Here is a 20,114-nt window from a genome sequence, read left to right on the forward strand (position 1 = left end):
CTCACCCCACATTCATTGGTTCTGTGTCCGTCTGTGATGTCCAACATGGTGGTGAGGCGAACTGTGTTATAGTATGCTCACATCATGATATATCTGCAGTGCTATAGGAAATTCTGGTCTGACATTTTTCTTTTGTCATTTTAGGTGGTCTCCGGACGATATTAACTGATCAGAATAAGCTAGTAGTAGCAGTTGGAGGCGCAACTGCACTTGCAGCTGGGATTTACACAACAAGGTAAAATTCATAATTGCACTCTCTATGTTTGAACTTCAGACATAGCGATTGGTAAATGACCATAAATTGAAAGGTATGCTCCAAGTGTATCTTGACCTTGTAAACTAAGGAATTAATTGCTTGAAACTGCTATTGTGCATCCACTTGATTGCAAGTTGCAACTTCTAAAATGTACTCTGTAATTCACAATGTAAGTCCTTTTAGAATTTTTACTAATTCAGTCATTTCTAGGTTTGACCATCTGTAAAGAAGGAATGACTGTCATCCATGACATCAAATTGATATTACTAGATTCATCACGAGATAATTTATGTGAGGCAACCTAGTTGCGTACATTGAAGACAAATGACTCACATTGTGAATCTATGAGACCATTTTGTGCCACAATAATACTGGAAGCTATTATATTTCGTTGGATTCTTGTAAACAATTATAAAGCAGTATTACTGAATACTGATTGCTCATCTACCATCAATCCACTATTCTTCATTTCATTTGCCTTGGCCCTTCTGGTGAAGACTGTTTTGTGTCAAAATAAACATAGTTCTTGACCTTCTTATCCTTTATTGCTGAATCAAATCTTGCTTTCTTTAGCCCCAACAACACAAATGACATTTTGTAGTTATACTTGCATTTTTCATTTGTGCATGTGATGCTCTTATACAATTAACGCATTTGCCTCCAGGGAAGGTGCAAGAGTAGTCTGGGGTTATGTTGACCGTATTCTGGGTCAGCCATCACTGATCAGAGAGTCATCACGAGGGAAGTATCCTTGGTCTGGTGTCCCTTCACGTGCTATGAGTGCTGTGACTAGCAAACTGAAAAATGGGAGCAATCTGGGGAAGGATGGGAAAGGTTTTGGTGATGTTATTCTAAATCCATCTCTTCAGAAGAGAGTGAACCAACTAGCTAATGCCACCGCAAACACGAAGCTTCACCAAGCCCCCTTTAGGAATATGCTTTTCTATGGGCCTCCTGGCACAGGGAAAACAATGGCAGCAAGAGAACTAGCTCGCGAATCTGTAAGTTACACAAGCCAATTCCCTGTGAGCACTAATGCAATAATTTGAAATATTATAACCATTAGTTCACTAACATTATAACCACTTACAGGGACTAGATTATGCACTGATGACTGGTGGAGATGTTGCACCATTAGGATCGCAAGCAGTCACCAAGATTCATCAGTTATTTGACTGGGCAAAGAAATCTAATAGAGGTTTACTCCTCTTCATTGACGAAGCTGACGCTTTCCTGTGCGAGTAAGTGATAGTCAAATCTTCAGACTACTGTTTGTTAACTAGATTCTGTGATATCATGTGATTTTGCAGCATTTGATATTTCAAAAAGTATTTGAAATTGTCGTGTAATTGCTAAACATCAGCAGTAGAAGGGGTAGCAATGTGGTGGCTATTTCTATGCTCTATAATTGTCATGTTGCTTCTTCCTATGTCCGATACCACTGAGATATTGCTGCTCTCAAGTCCTGTACTTCTTGTTGGTAATATATTTTGCCTTTACCCAACTGCAGTGTTTGACATTTCTTTAATTCTGCAGACGGAACAAGACATACATGAGCGAAGCTCAAAGGAGTGCTTTGAATGCTCTCCTTTTCCGGACAGGTGACCAGTCCAAGGACATTGTGCTTGCACTAGCAACCAACAGGCCTGGTGACCTTGACTCCGCTGTTGCTGACCGTATCGATGAGGTTCTCGAATTCCCCCTGCCTGGGGAAGAAGAGAGGTCCAAGCTTCTCAAACTATACCTTGACAAGTACATAGTGAAGGCTGGCGAAAAGCGAAAGGGCTTGTTCAGCTTCTTCCGCCGCCAGCCTCAGCAGATAGCGGTGAAGGGGGTCACCGACGAGTTAATCCAGGAGGCTGCCGCCAAGACCGACGGCTTCTCCGGAAGAGAGATAGCGAAGCTGATGGCGAGCGTGCAGGCCGCTGTGTACGGGAGCACGGAGTGCGAGCTGACCCCGGGCCTGTTCCGCGAGGTTGTAGATTACAAGGTCGCCGAGCACCAGCAGAGGCGAAAGATAGCTGGTCATGCCTAGGAGTAGATTGCTACAATGTTCAGTTCGGGAGAGAGTGCCTGGACGGGGGCCGGTGATTCACCTGCCTCGTCTTCGCTGATTCTTTTTGCTTTGCTATATCCTGACACCCGGGCGGAATTTTGGAGGCTTACATGTACTCCCTCCGTTCTGAATTACTTGTCTCAGAAATGGATGTATTTAGAACTAAAATACATCTAGATACATTCATTTCTGCGACAACTAATTCCGAATGGAGGGAGTATCAACAACGTGAACATGATGCACTTCACTTCAACAAGCTCGGCATTTTTCTGTTCTATTTGTCCGCATATACTAGCCTTTGGTGGTATGATTTGATTTACTAATAATATAGTCATCGACAGTCGCTGTAACTTTGATTGGGCTCTTTGTACCTGTCGAGAAACTCGACCAATATTTAGAGCCGCCCCTTACGAAATTAAACGTAGGGGCATATTTGTATCAGCAAAATCTTTTTTTCTCTTTTTTTTTTCGTGAAGGGGAAGATCCTGGCTTTTGCATCATGGCGATGCACACAGCCGATTCTCCCCTCCTTTAAACATCATAGGGCATTTTAGTAACATCGTATTGTATGCAGCGTTTATAGAAGGTTTCTGTGTTCCGCAAAGCATATTCTTCAAAAATTAATGTCCAAACAACGGAGAACTAAATTAGTAAATTACTAATAGCAGCAGTGCTGCTCAAAATGAATCCAGGCAACCCAATTTCATCTTCAACAAGTAAATTTGACGATGCACCTGCAGATTTCTTTTCACTCGTATATAAAGTGTGTACATATATATAGAAACAACCCACACAAAAGCATGTTGCTATAGTTGCAACCGGAGTTTAACACGGCTGTATTCAGCTCGTAGCGACGGCGGTGATTGAAGATACAGCAATGTACAGATACAGTCGAGACGGTATCCAGGCTCATTCAGCAGGACGCTGGCTCTCAGGCACGTCGCACTCGTCAAGCAGCGCCAGGATGTTATGCTCAGGGGCGCTCACGGAGGGCAGTATGGCGCGCCTCCGGACCGCAGACCTCGACCTTGTGGTGCTGCTGTCGGGCTCGAGCTGCGACCCTTCCTTCACGACCGGCAGGTCTGTCCTCGGCCTCCCGCCCGCTGTAGACATCCTCTCTTGCCATATCCTTCCATCCTAGCAACAATCAACGAGTAAAGCCAGTAAGGGGACCAATATGCTTGTACTATCTGGTGCTGGAAATATATATATGTAGAGGAAAATTCAAACTTTCAAGTATATATAAAAGCCGGCATTGTCATCGCAGCTGCATTTCTGCTACACAAGTTCGCTACCATGTTTGTCTTTGTGGTAGTGATATCATATTCTCTCGTGGTTCTTGCTACTTGTAGTGGACTACATGCGTAACACAATACAAACATGCCATCATTCAAAAACAAGGCACAGCATGGCTTACATGCAGTATAGATGGCTCAGGAAGCGGGCATTTCACTGGTTGGTCAAGGTTGACAGGCTCCACAGGGTGCTCCACCGGCTTGAACTCGATGCCGACCTCAATGCCGTGAGGGCTATCTCCAGGATCGGCTGCCGGGTCAGACTCCCCAGTCTCCATGTTGGGCGCCAATGTCTCCACAACCTCCTGCACCATCAGAGCGAAATTCCCCAAATTAGTACCAACAATTTCAGTTCCCAAAACTGTTAACTCACTAGAGCAGTTGGGCAAGACAGTCAAGAGGTAACAACTGCTCTTGGATTTACAAAATCAATCAAGAAAACTAACTGAGTAATAAAAAATTTAGGATACTAACCTAAAAAGGTTGGATTGCATTTAGGATATTAACCTAAAAAGATCAAACTTTCCCCAATATAGCAAAGAATACTCCTTTTTTTCTGAAGAATGTTATGCTATGATGTTCTCGAATTCCTACTCTTCTCCTATACTGCTCACATCAGGGATTCATGCTGAGATTGTGAAATCCAAACCTGAGATCGGTTCTGATTGATCCATGTAAACAAGCGCAGCAAGCATATAGTAGGTTCGACTCTATCTTGATTCTTGAACCGTACCAAACAAAATCAGCTAAAGCAGAAATCCTCCCTAAAAGAATCCTAATTTGAAGAACAGGATGAGGAAAGGGGAGGAGCTACCGTGTGTTGGAGACCGCACCATCCACTCATCATGAGACGAATATGAGATCAATCGAAATAGCTCAAATCTAAAACTTCCAGGACCCCGTAGAGCTAAAACAACGTAGCCTTTACATATCGTATCTACAGACAGATCTCTCCTCTGGGCAAGTAAACTAGGGAGCAAGTAGGAATAGAGTACGGACGGGCATGATAGATAGGAGACAAGAAAGCAGGAGAAGGGGGAGCTCACGACGGCACTCTTGGCGCGGCGGTGGCCGGCGCCGGAAGAGAACCTGGAGAAGATTCCGACCATCGTCCCCGCGGCTGCCGCCAACCGCCCTGTCTCGAAGCTTCGGAAAACTGGTTTTCTTGTGCAGGGGAGCGCTGATCGATCGAGTGATTGACCTGTCGGAGTGGCTTTATCTCCCTCCTTTTTTCCCCATCTGGCCTAAATCGCTACAACACACACGAATGTGACGGATTGGTGATATTGGGAAAGTGGGGTATCTCGTTCCTCTCTATCTATTTATTTTGAGTAAACAATCAGACTTCACTAATTAATACTCTCTCTCTGTAAACTTTTATACATCGTTAGGAGTAATTAATTAGACATAGTATATCAAATCAAAGAACCCAAATACTCGTAATGGGACTATCCTAACTAGTAATGCCTTCGTCCAGAATAAGTGTTTTAACTTTGTACTAATCTCTACTATCTAAAAAACAGGTAAGGTTCCTTTTCCTGCCGTTGCACCATGTTCCGCCCTCTCCTTCGTCCGCCCATCGTCCCACTACACATCATTAGCCTCCTCCCCGGTTTTTCCCCGACCAAACGAAACTGAATTGCAGACAACACACACAATGCAACAGAAGAACCAACGAAAAAAACCATTTCGAAGGAAACAAACGCACGTAGCGACCCCTGCCTCCTCTCGTTTCCCTCCTTACTCGGATCGCTCAGATCCCGCCTGACATAACCATTAACGCCGCCATCCACTGGTTCCACCAATGCCTTGCATTGTGGCCTTCCCAGCTGTCGGTGTCAAAACCGGCGGATCTCGGGTAGGGGGTCCCGATCTGTGCGTCTAAGGCTAATGGTAGCAGGAGGCAAGGGACACGACCCTCTCGTGGGGTCCCGGAGTTGGAATGATCTGCCCTGCGTCCGGTAGCCGGTGCGCGATGTCTGCGGCCAAGTATCCGGCCGCCCGGAGCTTCGCAATATGCTCCTCCTTCACGGTGGAGGCCACCCATTTGCCTCCTGCTCTGGACATGTTTGGCTGTGCGGAGAAGGCGTGGACTAGGGCGCTGGAGCTCGAGGAGGCAAGAATGGATAAGCAAAGAAGGAAGAAGGCGTGGGTGGAAATGAGGAATCCTTATCCCTTTATAGAGGCGACGAGAACGGTGCGCCTCCCCACTTTCCCATTGAGAATCGCTTATTTCCCAAGCGCCACGATTGATGGCGCGGTTGGGTTACCCATACCCGTATTGATGGGAATCCCGTGATAAGGGGACATGATCTCTGCTTTGACAAGACGTGCCGAGGAAACCGCCTCGCAATATGCGCTATGGTTGGTTGTGGGAAAAAGGTTCGAATAATGACCCGACCGTAGTGTCATGTCACGTTGCCTAAAGTTGTCAGCAGATTACATTTGTGAAATATCATTCTTTCTATGGTGGTATGTGAAGATCATCTTGCAGACCCGGACACGGTTTAAGTGTTCGATAATTACTTTGGAGTATTCGGAGATGGAACCCGCCTTGCAATGCCGAAGACAGAACTGCGCGCCGGACTCATCGTCATTGAAGCCTGGTTCATGGGCTACTGAGGGAGTCCTGGATTAGGGGGTATCCGGACAGCCGGACTATATACTTTGGCCGGACTATTGGACCGTGAAGATACAAGACTCAAGACTTCGTCCCGTGTCTGGATGGGACTCTCCTTTGCGTGGAAGACAAGCTTGGCGATCCGAACATTATATTTCCTTCTTTGTAACCGATTTCATGTAAACCCTAGCCCTCTCCGGTATCTATATAAACCGGAGGGTTTAGTCCTTAGAGACAGAATCATAATCATTATAGGCTAGCTTCTAGGGTTTAGCCTCTACGACCTCGTGGTAGATCAACTCTTGTAACACTCATATCATCAATATCAATAGAGCAGGAAGTAGGATTTTACCTCCATCAAGAGGGCCCGAACCTGGGTAAAACATCGCGTCCCTTGCCTCCTGTTACCATTAGCCTTAGACGCACAGATCAGGACCCCTACCCGAGATCCGCCGGTTTTGACACCGACACCAGCCACCTCTTCACACGCCCCATGATGCCCCAATCCTCATCTCCACGTGCCATGGCCTCCCCTGCTACGTCACCGTCGCACAGTCTCCATCGGCATCCCCTTCTTTTTGGATCCAGGTACCTGGGTATGCTCGTTCGTAGCACGATGGGCGTTGGAGGGCACCGGCGGGACACAGTGATGTCCTCACAAAATCTCCCCATCTCACATCAAGGGCTCCACATCTCTGGCACTCCACGGTCACTTGAGGAAGATGAGCGCGGATGAACAACGGAGATTTTTCATCTGGGCTCCCAGCATTGGCGCCCCGGGCGGGTCAGCAGAGGTGTGGGCACGACAGAGAGGCTCAAGGTAACAGTGTCGACTTATGATACTATGCATTACGGAGGTAGTATCATATACTAGTATCATATGCATGATATTAATATATGATACTCCTCATTACAACCAGCCTCATATGTATGATACTAGGATATGATACTCCCCACCACAACCAACCTAATAAATACCTTTGATAAAAACTAAAACTCATCCATCTGATTTCAAGAAAGGGGCCTAAGATTTTCTAACGGTTTTGCGCAGAAGTAAGGCGCCAGAACCAGAACCAATGTTTAGGTTTACCAAGTTTGTGTTGAGTAAATAGGCAGTTTTTTATTTATTAATTTAATCTAGGAAATAATCATGAACATGGCATTGACAGAATTAAAGACATACTGTTTACGATCTAGATAAGCACGTACTACGCAAACAGCAGACACATCTACGCATAATGCTAGTACATCTAACACAGAAATAAACATGAGCTGATAAACGAGTTATACCCTCCAGTAGTCCAGGCAGAAGTCACGACGGTGGCAGCAACGGCGTCCTCGGCAGCCTTCTTGTCGGCTTCAAGTTTCTCGGCGGCAACTCTCTCGGTGTCGGTGGACATGGTGACGATGAAGACGATGCAGACGTAGATGATGCAGCAGACGTGGACGAACGGCGGCAAGCAGTCACGTAGGAGACGTTCCCCAAAAACCTAATTGCCCCTCTCCTGTACAGGATCCGGAGAGGCGGGGTTTCATAGGCCTGTTCTCCCGTCAATCGTGTACGCGGTGAACGGGATGAGATCACCAGCCGCAGCAGCAGCAACAATGGAACGACAGTGGGCGTGGAGGCAGAGATGTGATCTGTTTCATGTGATGGCTAGGGTTTGGCGACGCCTCACATATATAGGTGCGTCAGGGTGGAGAGACATGGCTGGACCCACATTCGAGTCGGTAACAACCCACGATCTGAGACGACGTCTCAGATTGTGGTCCACCTGTCAAAGACTCTCCGTTCCTGACCGGCAAAAATAAGCACATAGGTGTGAGCTCAGCTCGGCTCATTCCTACAACCAGTGGCACGTGGTGACGAGGTGTGGCGAGGCGGGCAGCGGATGAGGAGCACGCGAGAACCACTTCTCTTCTCAAGCTCCAATAACATGTGGAAGAGAATCCCTTATAAGGAGGTCAAACTCCTCTCCAACTAGCGGTATGAAACTAAACTTCCCATCACATCCATTGTCATTTAACCCACATGTGCCCTTAAAGATTTTTCTAAAATTGTTAGATGGGCCCTAGGCCCACCCTAATATTTCAACAATGCCTCACCAGATCTCAGAGGCCCATATTGTCCTTTGTTCCAAACACTGTTTTGATATAGCAGTATTTCAATGGAGACCTGTTAAGGTTGAGCTTCACCTAGAGAAAGTAGCAACACTCCTTCACAACGGAACAATGGACTATGCCTTGAATTGTCAGTTTGGCGTAAAGAAGTTTACCCCATGTCTTACTAGTACTAGACTACCGAAGGCTGACCCCTCGGGTGGAGCATATTAGTCACACTCCTGGCCTATTAATGAGCTTGCTAGCGATCACCCCAATCTCATAGACTATGACCCGCAGTCGGGCTCATGTATGTGTGTTCCTCGAAAGATCGCTATGTAGGATAGAATCTTACTTGGATAAGCTTTGGAACACATTAAGACAGTAATCAACCAACCATACAATTTTCGAGAGTATTGCATCTTCAACGGAGTGGGTTAGTATAGTTACTCTCCTTAGTTCACCACTGGCTTGTTTTCCCAGGTCCTACTTCATGGGACCTATGATCACATAGGTTGGCTTACCACCATGGAAACTCACATGGGTCTCATACCCATCTCCCTCAATGCATTATCTATCACAACACTCGATAGCCCTTTAGTAAAGGGATCTGCCAGATTCTTAGCAATTTGGATATAATCCAACGCTATCACTCCGGAGTTTCTTAATTTTCTGACAGCTTTTAATCTCACTCTTATGTGTTTGTTGGGCTTCATGTTGTCCTTTGAACTCTTTACTGTGACAATAATGGTCTGATTGTCACAGTTCATAAGGATAGCCAAAACTGGCTTCTCAACCAATGGCAAGTCCATCAAAAGATCTCGAAGCCATCCTGCTTCGACACTAGATGTGTCTAATGTTGTTAACTTGAAGGAAATATGCCCTAGAGGCAATAATAAAGTTGTTATTTTATATTTCCTTATTCATGATAAAGGTTTATTATTCATGCTAGAATTGTATTGATTGGAAACTTAAATACATGTGTGGATACATAAACAAATATCGTGTCCCTAGTAGGCCTCTACTAGACTAGCTCGTTAATCAAAGATGGTTAAGGTTTCCTAACCATAGACATGTGTTGTTACTTGATAACGGGATCACATCATTAGGAGAATGATGTGATGGACAAGACCGATCCGTTAGTTTAGCATATAATCGTTCACTTTATTGATATTGCTTTCTTAATGTGAAATATATATTCCTTCAACTATGAGATCATGCAACTCCCGGATACCGGAGGAATACATACCTTGTGTGCTATCAAACGTTGCAACATAACTTGATGATCATAAAGATGCTCTACAGGTATATCCGAAGGTGTTTGTTGAGTTGGCATGGATCGAGATTAGGATTTGTCACTTTGTGTATCAGAGAGGTATCTCTGGGCCCTCTTGGTAATACACATCACAAGAAGCTTGCAAGCAAAGTGACTAAGGAGTTAGTTATGAGATGGTGTATTAAGGGACGAGTAAAGAGACTTGCCGGTAATGAGATTGAACTAGGTATGAAGATACCAGCGACCGAATCTCGGGCAAGTAACATACCTACAGACAAAGGGAATTATGTATGTTGTCATAAGGTTCGACAGATGAAGATCTTCGTAGAATATGTAGGAACCAATATGGGCATCTAGGTTCCGCTATTGGTTATTGACCGGGGAGGTGTCTTGGCCATGTCTACATAGTTCTTGAACCTGTAGGGTCCGCACACTTAACGTTCGCTGACGATATAGTGTTATATGAGTTATATAATTTGGTGACCGAATGTTATTAGGAGTCCTAGATGAGATCGCGGACATGACGAGGAGCTCCGAAATGGTCCGGAGGTAAAGATTGATACATAGGACGATGATGTTTGGACACCGGAAGAGTCTCGGGAGGTACCGGGTAATCACCAGATCACCGGAAGGGGTTCCGGGAAGCCCCGGGAGGCTATATGGGCTTAATGGGCCAAAGGGGGGAACACACCAACCCACAAGGGGCTAGTGCGCCCCTCTCCCTGGCTTCCGGCCCTAGGGGATGGAAAGGGGGAGGGTTGGCCCCTCCTACCTTTCCCTCCTCATGAGAGAAAGGAATGGGGGGCGCCACCTCCCCTTGCCTTCCTCCCGCGCACAAACAAGGAAAGGGGGGGGGGCGACCAAGGGCAGGAGCCCAAAGGGGATTCGGCCACCATTGGGGCGCCTCCTGGCTACCTCCCCTCTCCCCCTCACCTATATATATGAGGGAGGGGCGCCACACAAGACCACGACAATCTCTTAGCCGTGTGCGGCGCCCCTCTCCATAGTTTCGTCCCTCGGTCATATTTTCAGAGTGCTTAGGTGAAGCCCTGTGGAGATAGCATCACCGCCACCGTCACCATGCCGTCATGTTGCCGGAACTCATCTACTACTTCGCCCGTCTTGCTGGATCAAGAAGGTGAGGACGTCACTGAGCTGAACGTGTGCTGAACACGGAGGTGTCGTACATTCAGTACTTGATCAGTTGGATCGCGAAGAAGTTCGACTACATCAACTGTGTTAATAAATGCTTCCGCTTAGGGTCTACGAGGGTACGTAGACACACTCTCCCCTCTCGTTGCTTTACATCTCCATGGATAGATCTTGCGTGTGCGTAGAATTTTTTTTGTTTTCCATGCCACATTCCCCAAAAGTGGCATCCGAGCCAGGTCTATGCGTAGATGATATGCACGAGTAGAACACAAAGAGTTGTGGGCGGTGATAGTCATACTACTTACCACCAACGTCTTATTTTGATTCGGCGGTATTCTGGGATGAAGCAGACCGGACTAACCTTACATGTCCATGCACATGAGACTGGTTCCACCGACTGACATGCAACTTGTTTTGCATAAAGGTGGCTGGCGGGTGTCTGTTTCTCCTACTTTAGTTGAATTGAATCTAACTATGGCTGGTCCTTGAAGAAGGTTAAAACATCAAACTTGATAATCACCGTTGTGGTTTTGCGTAGTTAAGTACGGTTCTTGCTAGAAGCCCGTAGCTGCCACGTAAAACTTGCAACAACAAAGTAGAGGACATCTAACTTGTTTTTGCAGGGCATGTTGTGATATGATATGGTCAAGATATGATGTGATATATGTTGATGTATGAGATGATCATGTTTTGTAAAATCAACAACTGGCAGGAGCCTTAGGGTTGTCTCTTAATTATTGTATGAAATGCAAGCACCATGTAATTGCTTACTTTATTGCTATGCGTTAGCAATAGTTGGCGGGACGACCCCGACACAACGATGGAGAACAAGGTGTCGAGCCGGTGACAATGGAGATCGTGATGATGCTTTGGAGATGGAGATTAAAAGCACAAGATGATGATGGCCATATCATGTCTCATATTTTGATTGCATGTGATGTTTATCCTTTATGCATCTTATTTTGCTTAGAACGGCGTTAGCATTATAAGATGATCCCTTCACTAAATTTCAAGATAAAAGTGTTCTCCCTGAGTATGCACCGTTACCAAAGTTCATCGTTTTGAAGCACCTCGTGATGATTGGGTGTGATAGACTCTATGCTCACATACAACGGGTGTAAGACAGTTTTGCACATGCAAAATACTTGGGTTAAACTTGATGAGCCTAGCATGTACAGACATGGTCTCAGAACACTGGAGACCAAAAGGTTGAACGTGATCCATATAATAGATATGATCAACATAGAGATGTTCACCATTGATGACTACCCCATCTCACATGATGATCGGACATTGGTTACTTGATTTAGATCATGTATCACTTAGATAGCTAGGGATGTTTATTTAACTGGGAGTTCATTAGTAATTTGATCAATTGAACTTAATTTATCATGAACTTTGTCTTAATAGTTTTTGCATATCTATGTTGTAGATCAATGGCCAGTGCTACCGTTCCCCTGAATTTTGATGCATTCCTAGAGAAAGCTAAGTTGAAAGATGATGGTAGCAACTACACGGACTGGGTCTGTAACTTGAGGATTATCCTCATTCCTGGATAGAATAATTATGTCACTGATGCACTGCTAGGTGATAGACCTGCTGTAGGAGCTACTGCAGATGTTATGAACATCTGGCAGGCTCGATCTAATGACTACTCAATAGTTCAGTGTGCCATGCTTTACGACTTAGAACCGGGACTTCAAAGATGTTTTGAATGTCACAGAGCATATGAGATGTTCCAAGAGCTGAAGTTGATATTTCAAGCTAATGCCCGGGTTGAGAGATATGAAGTCTCCAACAAGTTCTATATCTACAAGATGGAGGAGAACAGTTCTGTCAGTGAACACTGGCTATCATAACCACTTGACTCATCTGGGGACTGATCTTCCAGTTGAGAGTGTTTTTGACAGAGTTCTCCAGTCACTGCCACCAAGCTACAAAGGCTTCATGATGAACTATAATATGCAAGGGATGATGAAAATGATTCCTGAGCTCTTCGCAATGCTTAAAGCCGCGGAGGTAGAAATCAAGAAAGAGCATCAAGTGTTGATGGTTAACAAGACCACTAGTTTCAAGAAAAAGGGCAAGGGAAAGAAAGGGAACATCAACAATAATGGCAAGAAAGTTGCCGCTCCCGTGAAGAAGCCCAAAGCTGGACCGAAGCCTGAAACTGAGTGCTTCTACTGCAAAGGAATGGTCACTAGAAGCGGAACTGCCCCAAATACTTGGCGGATAAGAAGGATGGCAAAGTGAACAAAGGTATATTTGATATACATGTTATTGATGTGTACCTTAGTAATGCTCATAGTAGCGCCTGGGTTTTTGATACTGGTTCGGTTGCTCATTTTTGTAACTCGAAACAGGAGCTGCGGAATAAATGAAGATTGGCTAAGGACGAGGTGATGATGCACATTGGGAATGGTTCCAAGGTCGATATGATCGCCGTCGGCACGCTACCTCTACATCTACCTTCGGGATTAGTTTTAGACCTCAATAATTGTTATTTGGTGCCAGCATTGAGCATGAACATTATATTTGGATCTTGTTTATTATGAGACGGCTATTCATTTAAATCGGAGAATAATGGTTGTTCTATTTATATGAGTAATATTTATGGTCATGCACCCTTGATGAATGCTCTATTCTTGTTGAATCTCGATCGTAGTGATACACATATTCATAATATTGATGCCAAAAGATGCAAAGTTGATAATGATAGTGCAACATACTTGTGGCACTGCCATTTAGGTCATATTGGTGTGAAGCGCATGAAGAAACTCCATCGGATGGACTTTTGGAATCACTTGATTATGAATCATTTGATACTTGCGAACCATGCCTTATGGGCAAGATGACTAAAACTCCGTTCTCCGGAACAGTGGAGCGAGCTAATGACTTATTGGAAATAATACATAATGATGTATGCGGTCCGATGAGTGTTGAGGCATGCGATGGGTATCATTATTTTCTAACCTTTACAAATAATTTGAGTAGATATGGGTATATCTACTTAATGAAACACAAATATGAAACATTTGAAAAGTTCAAAGAATTTTAGAGTGAAGTAGAGAATCATCGTAACAAGAAAATAAAGTTTCTACGATATGATTGTGGAGGTGAATATTTGAGTTACGAGTTTGGACTTCATTTGAAACAATGTGGAATTGTTTCAGAACTCACGCCACCTGGAATCCCACACAACATAATGGTGTGTCCGAATGTCGTAATCGTACTTTATTAGATATGGTGCGTTCTATGATGTCTCTTACCGATTTACCACTATCGTTTTAGGGTTATGCTTTAGAGATAACCGCACTCACGTTAAATAGGGCACTGTCTAAATCTGTTGAATGACACCGTATGAACCATGGTTTGGCAAGAAACCTAAGCTGTCGTTTCTTAAAGTTTGGGATGCGACACTTGTGTCAAAAGGCTTCGGCCTGATAAGCTCGAACCCAAATTGAAGAAGTGCGTCTTCATAGGATACCCTAAGGAAACTATTGGTACACCTTCTACCACAGACCCGAAGGCAAGATCTTTGTTGCAAAGAATGGGTCCTTTCTAGAGAAGGAGTTTCTCTCGAAAGAAGTGAGTGTGAGGAAAGTATAACTTGATGAGGTAATTGTACCTTCTGTCAAATTGGAAAGTAGCACATCAGAGAAAACCGTTCCTGTGATGCCTACACCAATTGGAGAGGAAGATAATGATGATGATCATGAAACTTCGGATCAAGTTACTATTGGACCTCATAGGTCGACCAGAGCACGTTCCGCACCAGAGTGGTACGGCAATCCTGTCCTGGAAGTTATGTTATTAGACCATGGCGAACCTACGAACTATGAAGAAGCTATGATGAGCCCAGATTCCGATAAATGGCTTGAGGCCATGAAATCTGAGATAGGATCCATGTATGAGAACAAAGTATGGACTTTGGTGGATTGCCCGATGATCGGCAAGCCATTGAGAATAAATGGATCTTCAATAAGAAGACAAACGTTGATGGTAATGTCACTATCTACAAAGCTCGACTTGTCACGAAAGGTTTTCGACAAGTTCAAGGAGTTGACTATGATGAGACTTTCTCACCAGAAGTGATGCTTAAGTCTATCTGAATCATGTTAGCAATTGCTGTATTTAATAATTATGAAATCTGGCAAATGGACGTCAAAACTGCATTCCTTAATGGATTTCTTTAAAGAAGAGTTGTATATGATGCAACCAGAAGGTTTTATCGATCCTAAAGGTGCAAACAAAGTGTGCAGGCTCCAACGATCCATCTATGGACTGGTGCAAGCATCTCAGAGTTGGAATATACGCTTTGATGAGGTCATATGGTTTTATATAGACTTACGTTGAAGCCTTTATTTACAAGAAAGTGGGTGGGAGCTCTGTAGCCTTTCTGTTATTATATGTGGATGACATATTGTTGATTGGAAATGAATAGAATTTCTGGATAGCATAAAAGGATACTTGAATAAAAAAAATCAATGAAAGACCTCGGTGAAACTCCTTATATATTGCGCATCAAGATTTATAGGGATAGATCGAGACGCTTAATAGGACTTCCACAAAGCACATACCTTAACAAAGTATTGAAGAAGTTCAAAATGGATCAGTCAAAGAAAGGGTTCTTGCCTGTGTTACAAGGTATGGAATTGAGTCAGACTCAAAGCCTGACCACTATAGAAGATAGAGAGAAAATGAAAGTCATTCCCTATGCCTCAGCCATAGGTTCTATCATGTATGATATGCTGTTTACCAGACCTGATGTGTGCCTTGCCATAAGTTTGGCAGGGAGGTAACAAAGTAATTCAGGAGTGGATCGCTGGACAGCGGTCAAGAACATCCTGAAGTACCTGAAAAGGACCAAGAATATGTTTCTTGTTTATGGAGGTGACGAAGAGCTCGCCGTAAATGGTTACATAGATGATAGCTTCAACACTGATCCGTATGACTCTAAGTCATAAATCGGATACATATTTAAATTGAATCTTGGAGCTGTCAGTTGGTGCAGTTCAAGCAGAGCGTCGTGGCGGGATCTATGTGTGAAGCGGAGTACATAACTGCTTCGGAATCAACACATGAAGGAGTCTGGATGAAGGAGTTCATATCCGATCTGGGTGTAATACCCAGTGCATCAGGTCCAATGAAAATCTTTTGTGACAACACTGGTGCAATTGCCATAGCAAAGGAATGCAGGTTTCTCAAGAGAACCAAACACATCAAGAGACGCTTCAACTCCATTCGTGAAAAGGTCAAGGATAGAGACATAGAGATTTGCAAAATACATACAGATCTGAATGTAGCATACCCGTTGACTAGGGCTCTTCCGCGAGCAAACCATGATCAGCACCATGACTCCATGGGTGTTAGATTCATTAAAATGTAATCTAGATTATTGACTCTAGTGCAAGTGCAATACTGGAGGAAATATGCCCTAGAGGCAATAATAAATTTGTTATTTTATATTTCCTTATTCATGATAAAGGTTTATCATTCATGCTAGAATTGTATTGATTGGAAACTTAAATATATGTGTGGATACATAAACAAATACCATGTCCCTAGTAGGCATCTACTAGACTAGCTTGTTGATCAAAGGTGGTTAAGGTTGCCTAACCATAGACATGTGTTGTTACTTGATAACAGGATAACATCATTAGGAGAATGATGTGATGGACAAGACCCATCCGTTAGCTTACCATATGATTGTTCAGTTTATTACTATTGCTTTCTTAATGTGAAATATATATTCCTTCGACTATGAGATCATGCAACTCCCGTATACCGGAGGAATACCTTGTGTGCTATCAAACGTCACAACGTAACTGGGTGATCATAAAGATGCTCTACAGGTATCTCAGTGTTTGTTGAGTTGGCATCGATCAAGATTAGGACTTGTCACTCCGTGTATCAGAGAGGTATCTATGGGTCCTCTCGGAATACACATCACAAGAAGCTTGCAAGCAAAGTGACTAAGGAGTTAATTACGATATGATGTATTACGGAATGAGTAAAGAGAGTTGTCAGTAACGAGATTGAACTAGGTATGAAGACACCGATGATCGTATCTCGGGCAAGTAACATACCGACAGACAAAGGTAATTATGTATGTTCTCATAAGGTTCGACCGATAAGATCTTCGTAGAATATGTAGGAACCAATATGGGAATCTAGGTTCCTCTATTGGTTATTGCCGGAGAGGTGTCTCGGTCATGTCTACATAGTTATCGAACCCGTAGGGTCCACACGCTTAATGTTCATTGGCAATATAGTGTTATATGAGTTATATAATTTGGTGACCGAATGTTGTTTGAAGTCCCGGATGAGATCACAGACATGACGAGGAGCTCTGGAATGGTCCATAGGTAAAGATTGATATATAGGACGATGATGTTTGGACACCGAAAGAGTTTCGGGAGGTACCGGGTAATCATCGGATAACCGAAATGGGTTCCGGGAAGCTCCGGGAGGCTATATGGGCTTAATGGGCCAAAGAGGGGAACACACCAGCCCACAAGTGGCTGGCGCACCCCTCTCCCTGGCCGCCGGACCTAGGGGAAGGAAAGGGGGAGGGTTGGCCCCTCCTGCCTTTCCCTCCTCAAGAGAGAAAGGAAAGGGGGGCACCACCCCCTGCCTTCCTCCCGCGCACAAACAAGGAAGGGGGGGGGGCAACCAAGGGCAGGAGCCCAAAGGGGATTCGGCCACCCTTGGGGCACCTCCTGGCTGCGTCCCCTCTCTCCAACCTATATATATGAGGGAGGGGCAACGTCACCGAGCTGAACGTGTGCTAAACGCGGAGGTGCTGTACGTTCGGTACTTGATCGGTTGGATCACGAAGAAGTTCGACTACATGAACCGCGGTAATAAACGCTTCCGCTTACGGTCTACGAGGTTACGTAGACGCACTCTCCCCTCTGTTTGCTATACATCTCCATGGATAGATCTTGCGTGTGCATAGAATTTTTTTGTTTTCCATGCAACGTTCCCCAACATAATTCCGCTTCCATTGTCAATCTCATTAAGATCGTTTGCTTGCGAGCTGATACGTCTCCAACCTATCTATAATTTTTGCTTGTTCAATGCTATTGTATTATCATTCTTAGATGTTTTACAATCATTTTATATCAACTTTATATCATTTTTTGGGACTAACCTATTGACATAGTGCCTAATGCCAGTTGCTGGTTTTTGCTTGTTTTTTACTCCGCAGAATATCAGTACCAAACGGAGTCCAAACACAGCGAAACTTTTTGGAGAATTTTTATGGACCAGAAGGAACAACATGGGCCAAAGAAGTACTAGAGGGGTGCCCCGAGGGGGGAAAACCCACCTGGGCGCACCTGGGGGCCCAGGCGCGCATTGGTGGGTTGTGCCCACCTCGGTGGCCTCCCGCACCGCCTCTTCGCCCTATATATACCCAAATATTCCAGAAACCCTAGGGAAGTCGACAAAACACAATTCCAGCCGCTGCAAGTTCCAGAACCACGATATCCAATCTAGACACCATCACGGAGGGGTTCATCGTCCTTAATGGTGCCTCTCCGATGATGCGTGAGTAGTTCATTGTAGACCTACAGGTCCGTAGTCAGTAGCTAGATGGCTTCCTCTCTCTCTCTTTTGATTCTCAATACAATGGTATCTTGGAGATATATTTGATGTAACTTTTTTGCGGTGTGTTTGTTGAGATCCGATGAACTTCGAGTTCATGATCAGATCTTTTATCCATGAATATTATTTGAGTCTTCTTTGATCCCTTATATGCATGATTATTTAAAGCCTTGTATTTCTTATTCAAATCTATGGTTTAGTTAGGCCAACTAGATCGATTTTTCTTGCCATGGGATGAGGTGCTTTGTGATGGGTTCGATCGTGCGGTGTTCTTTCCAAGTGACAGAAGGGGTAACAAGACACACATGTATCGTTGCTACTAAGGATAACAATATGGGGGATATTCCTACATGAATAGATCTCGTCTACATCATGTCATCGTTCTTATTGCATAACTCCGTTTCTACATGAACTTAATACACTATATGCATGCTGGATAGCGGTCAATGTGTGGAGTAATAGTAGTAGATGCAGGTAGGAGTCGGTCTACTAATCTTGGACATGATGCCTATATGATGATCATTGCCTGGATTTTTAAGGTTCTATCAATTGCCCAACAGCAATTTGTTTACCCACCATGTGCTATTTCTTGAGAGAAGCCACTAGTGAAATCTACGGCCCCCGGGTCTATTCTTTATCATATTTGTTTGGAGATCTATTTTTACTTGTTTTTATTTTAAGATCTATTATTCCAAAAACCCAAAAATACCTCGGTGCACTTTTTATTTGCATCTTTTATTTCACATTTTATTGAGATATATTTATCCAATCTATCACAATTTTATCCCGTCAACTTGACAATTTCCTATGCCGTTACCCACAAGAGGTATTGACAACCCCTCACAAGCGTCGGGTTGCAAGTATTTGTTCTTTTTGTGCAGGTACCGTTTACATAGTGTTGCTTGGTTCTCCTACTAGATTGATAGCCTTGGTTTCATAACTTAGGTAAATAGCTACAATAGCTGTGTTGCATCATCCCTTCCTCTTTGGGGAAATACCGACGTAGTTCAAGCGACAAAAAAATGAATTTCTGGCACCGTTGCTGGGGAGACATCATCAACATCTATCAGGTTCCAAATCAAAAATCTCATCTCCTTGCAATTTACATTATTTGCCATTTGCCTCTCATTTTCATCTCCCCCACTTTACAAAAATTTGCCGTTTCATCTGCCTTATTTTTTGTCCGTCTTTTTCTTGTCAGATCTCTTATTTGCTAGAACTTGCCATCATGAGTGACTTTGGTATGGCAGAAACAGATGATGGCTGAACTCCTAAAATTGGATGATCTAGCAATCTGGATGCTAAAACTTTGTTTCGGGGCAAGGGAACATTATGGGAAAAGGACATATCCAAGAATTTATCAATTGTGCTGGAAATTTGACTCTTGATGATACTCCCATACTTAAAAGAACTAAATCTTATGAGGAAGCTATTTCAGCACTAGTTTTGAAACTTGAAAATAGATTTATCCGTACCCATCCTACCTTGCAAAGATTGTTTTGTGAGCTACCTGTTGGGGAACGTAGTAATTTCAAAAAAAGTCCTACGCACACGCAAGATCATGGTGATGCATAGCAACGGGAGGGGGAGTGTATCTTCATACCCTTGAAGATCGCTAAGCGGAAGCGTTTATCAACACGGTTGATGTAGTCGTACGTCTTCACAATCCGACCGATCCAAGTACCGAATGCACGGCACCTCCGAGTTCTGCACACGCTCAGCTCGATGACGTCCTCGCCTTCTCGATC

At 44.1% G+C, this 20,114-nt stretch overlaps 2 protein-coding genes across 2 annotated transcripts in view; one reads left to right on the forward strand and one right to left on the reverse strand.

Annotated features, from left to right (window-relative positions):
- The window catches only part of LOC119321244 (ATPase family AAA domain-containing protein 3-B-like), a gene marked incomplete at its 5' end in the record, with an annotated part of 5,468 nt that extends 2,806 nt beyond the window's left edge, over positions 1 to 2,662 (forward strand). Inside the window, 4 exons of the mRNA XM_037595015.1 lie at positions 145 to 235; positions 921 to 1,257; positions 1,349 to 1,497; positions 1,793 to 2,662. Of these exons, the coding sequence (XP_037450912.1) occupies positions 145 to 235; positions 921 to 1,257; positions 1,349 to 1,497; positions 1,793 to 2,291 (1,076 nt within the window). The remainder of the gene's footprint in view (positions 1 to 144; positions 236 to 920; positions 1,258 to 1,348; positions 1,498 to 1,792) is intronic.
- Positions 2,663 to 3,020: 358 nt separating this feature from the next.
- Positions 3,021 to 4,863, reverse strand: LOC119320064. The gene is made up of 3 exons (XM_037594202.1): positions 4,654 to 4,863; positions 3,730 to 3,912; positions 3,021 to 3,449 (listed from the first exon to the last, which is right to left on the reverse strand). Exons 1-3 carry the CDS (start codon positions 4,714 to 4,716, stop codon positions 3,222 to 3,224), a joined length of 474 nt encoding a protein of 157 aa, XP_037450099.1. The 5' UTR covers positions 4,717 to 4,863; the 3' UTR covers positions 3,021 to 3,221.
- Positions 4,864 to 20,114: the final 15,251 nt, after the last annotated feature.

This window comes from Triticum dicoccoides, chromosome 6B, assembly GCF_002162155.2.
Source record: "Triticum dicoccoides isolate Atlit2015 ecotype Zavitan chromosome 6B, WEW_v2.0, whole genome shotgun sequence".
NCBI classification, from domain to species: Eukaryota; Viridiplantae; Streptophyta; class Magnoliopsida; order Poales; family Poaceae; genus Triticum; species Triticum dicoccoides.

What these genes read in the sequence shown, in the direction of transcription:
- LOC119320064 (XM_037594202.1), bottom strand. Translation starts at nt 4,716, where the DNA reads ATGGTCGGAATCTTCTCCAGGTTCTCTTCCGGCGCCGGCCACCGCCGC. An exon ending in GCCGCGCCAAGAGTGCCGTC is followed by an intron (nt 3,913 to 4,653) that starts GTGAGCTCCCCC and finishes CTGATGGTGCAG; the next exon opens with GAGGTTGTGGAGACATTGGC. An exon ending in CTGAGCCATCTATACTGCAT is followed by an intron (nt 3,450 to 3,729) that starts GTAAGCCATGCT and finishes GATTGTTGCTAG; the next exon opens with GATGGAAGGATATGGCAAGA.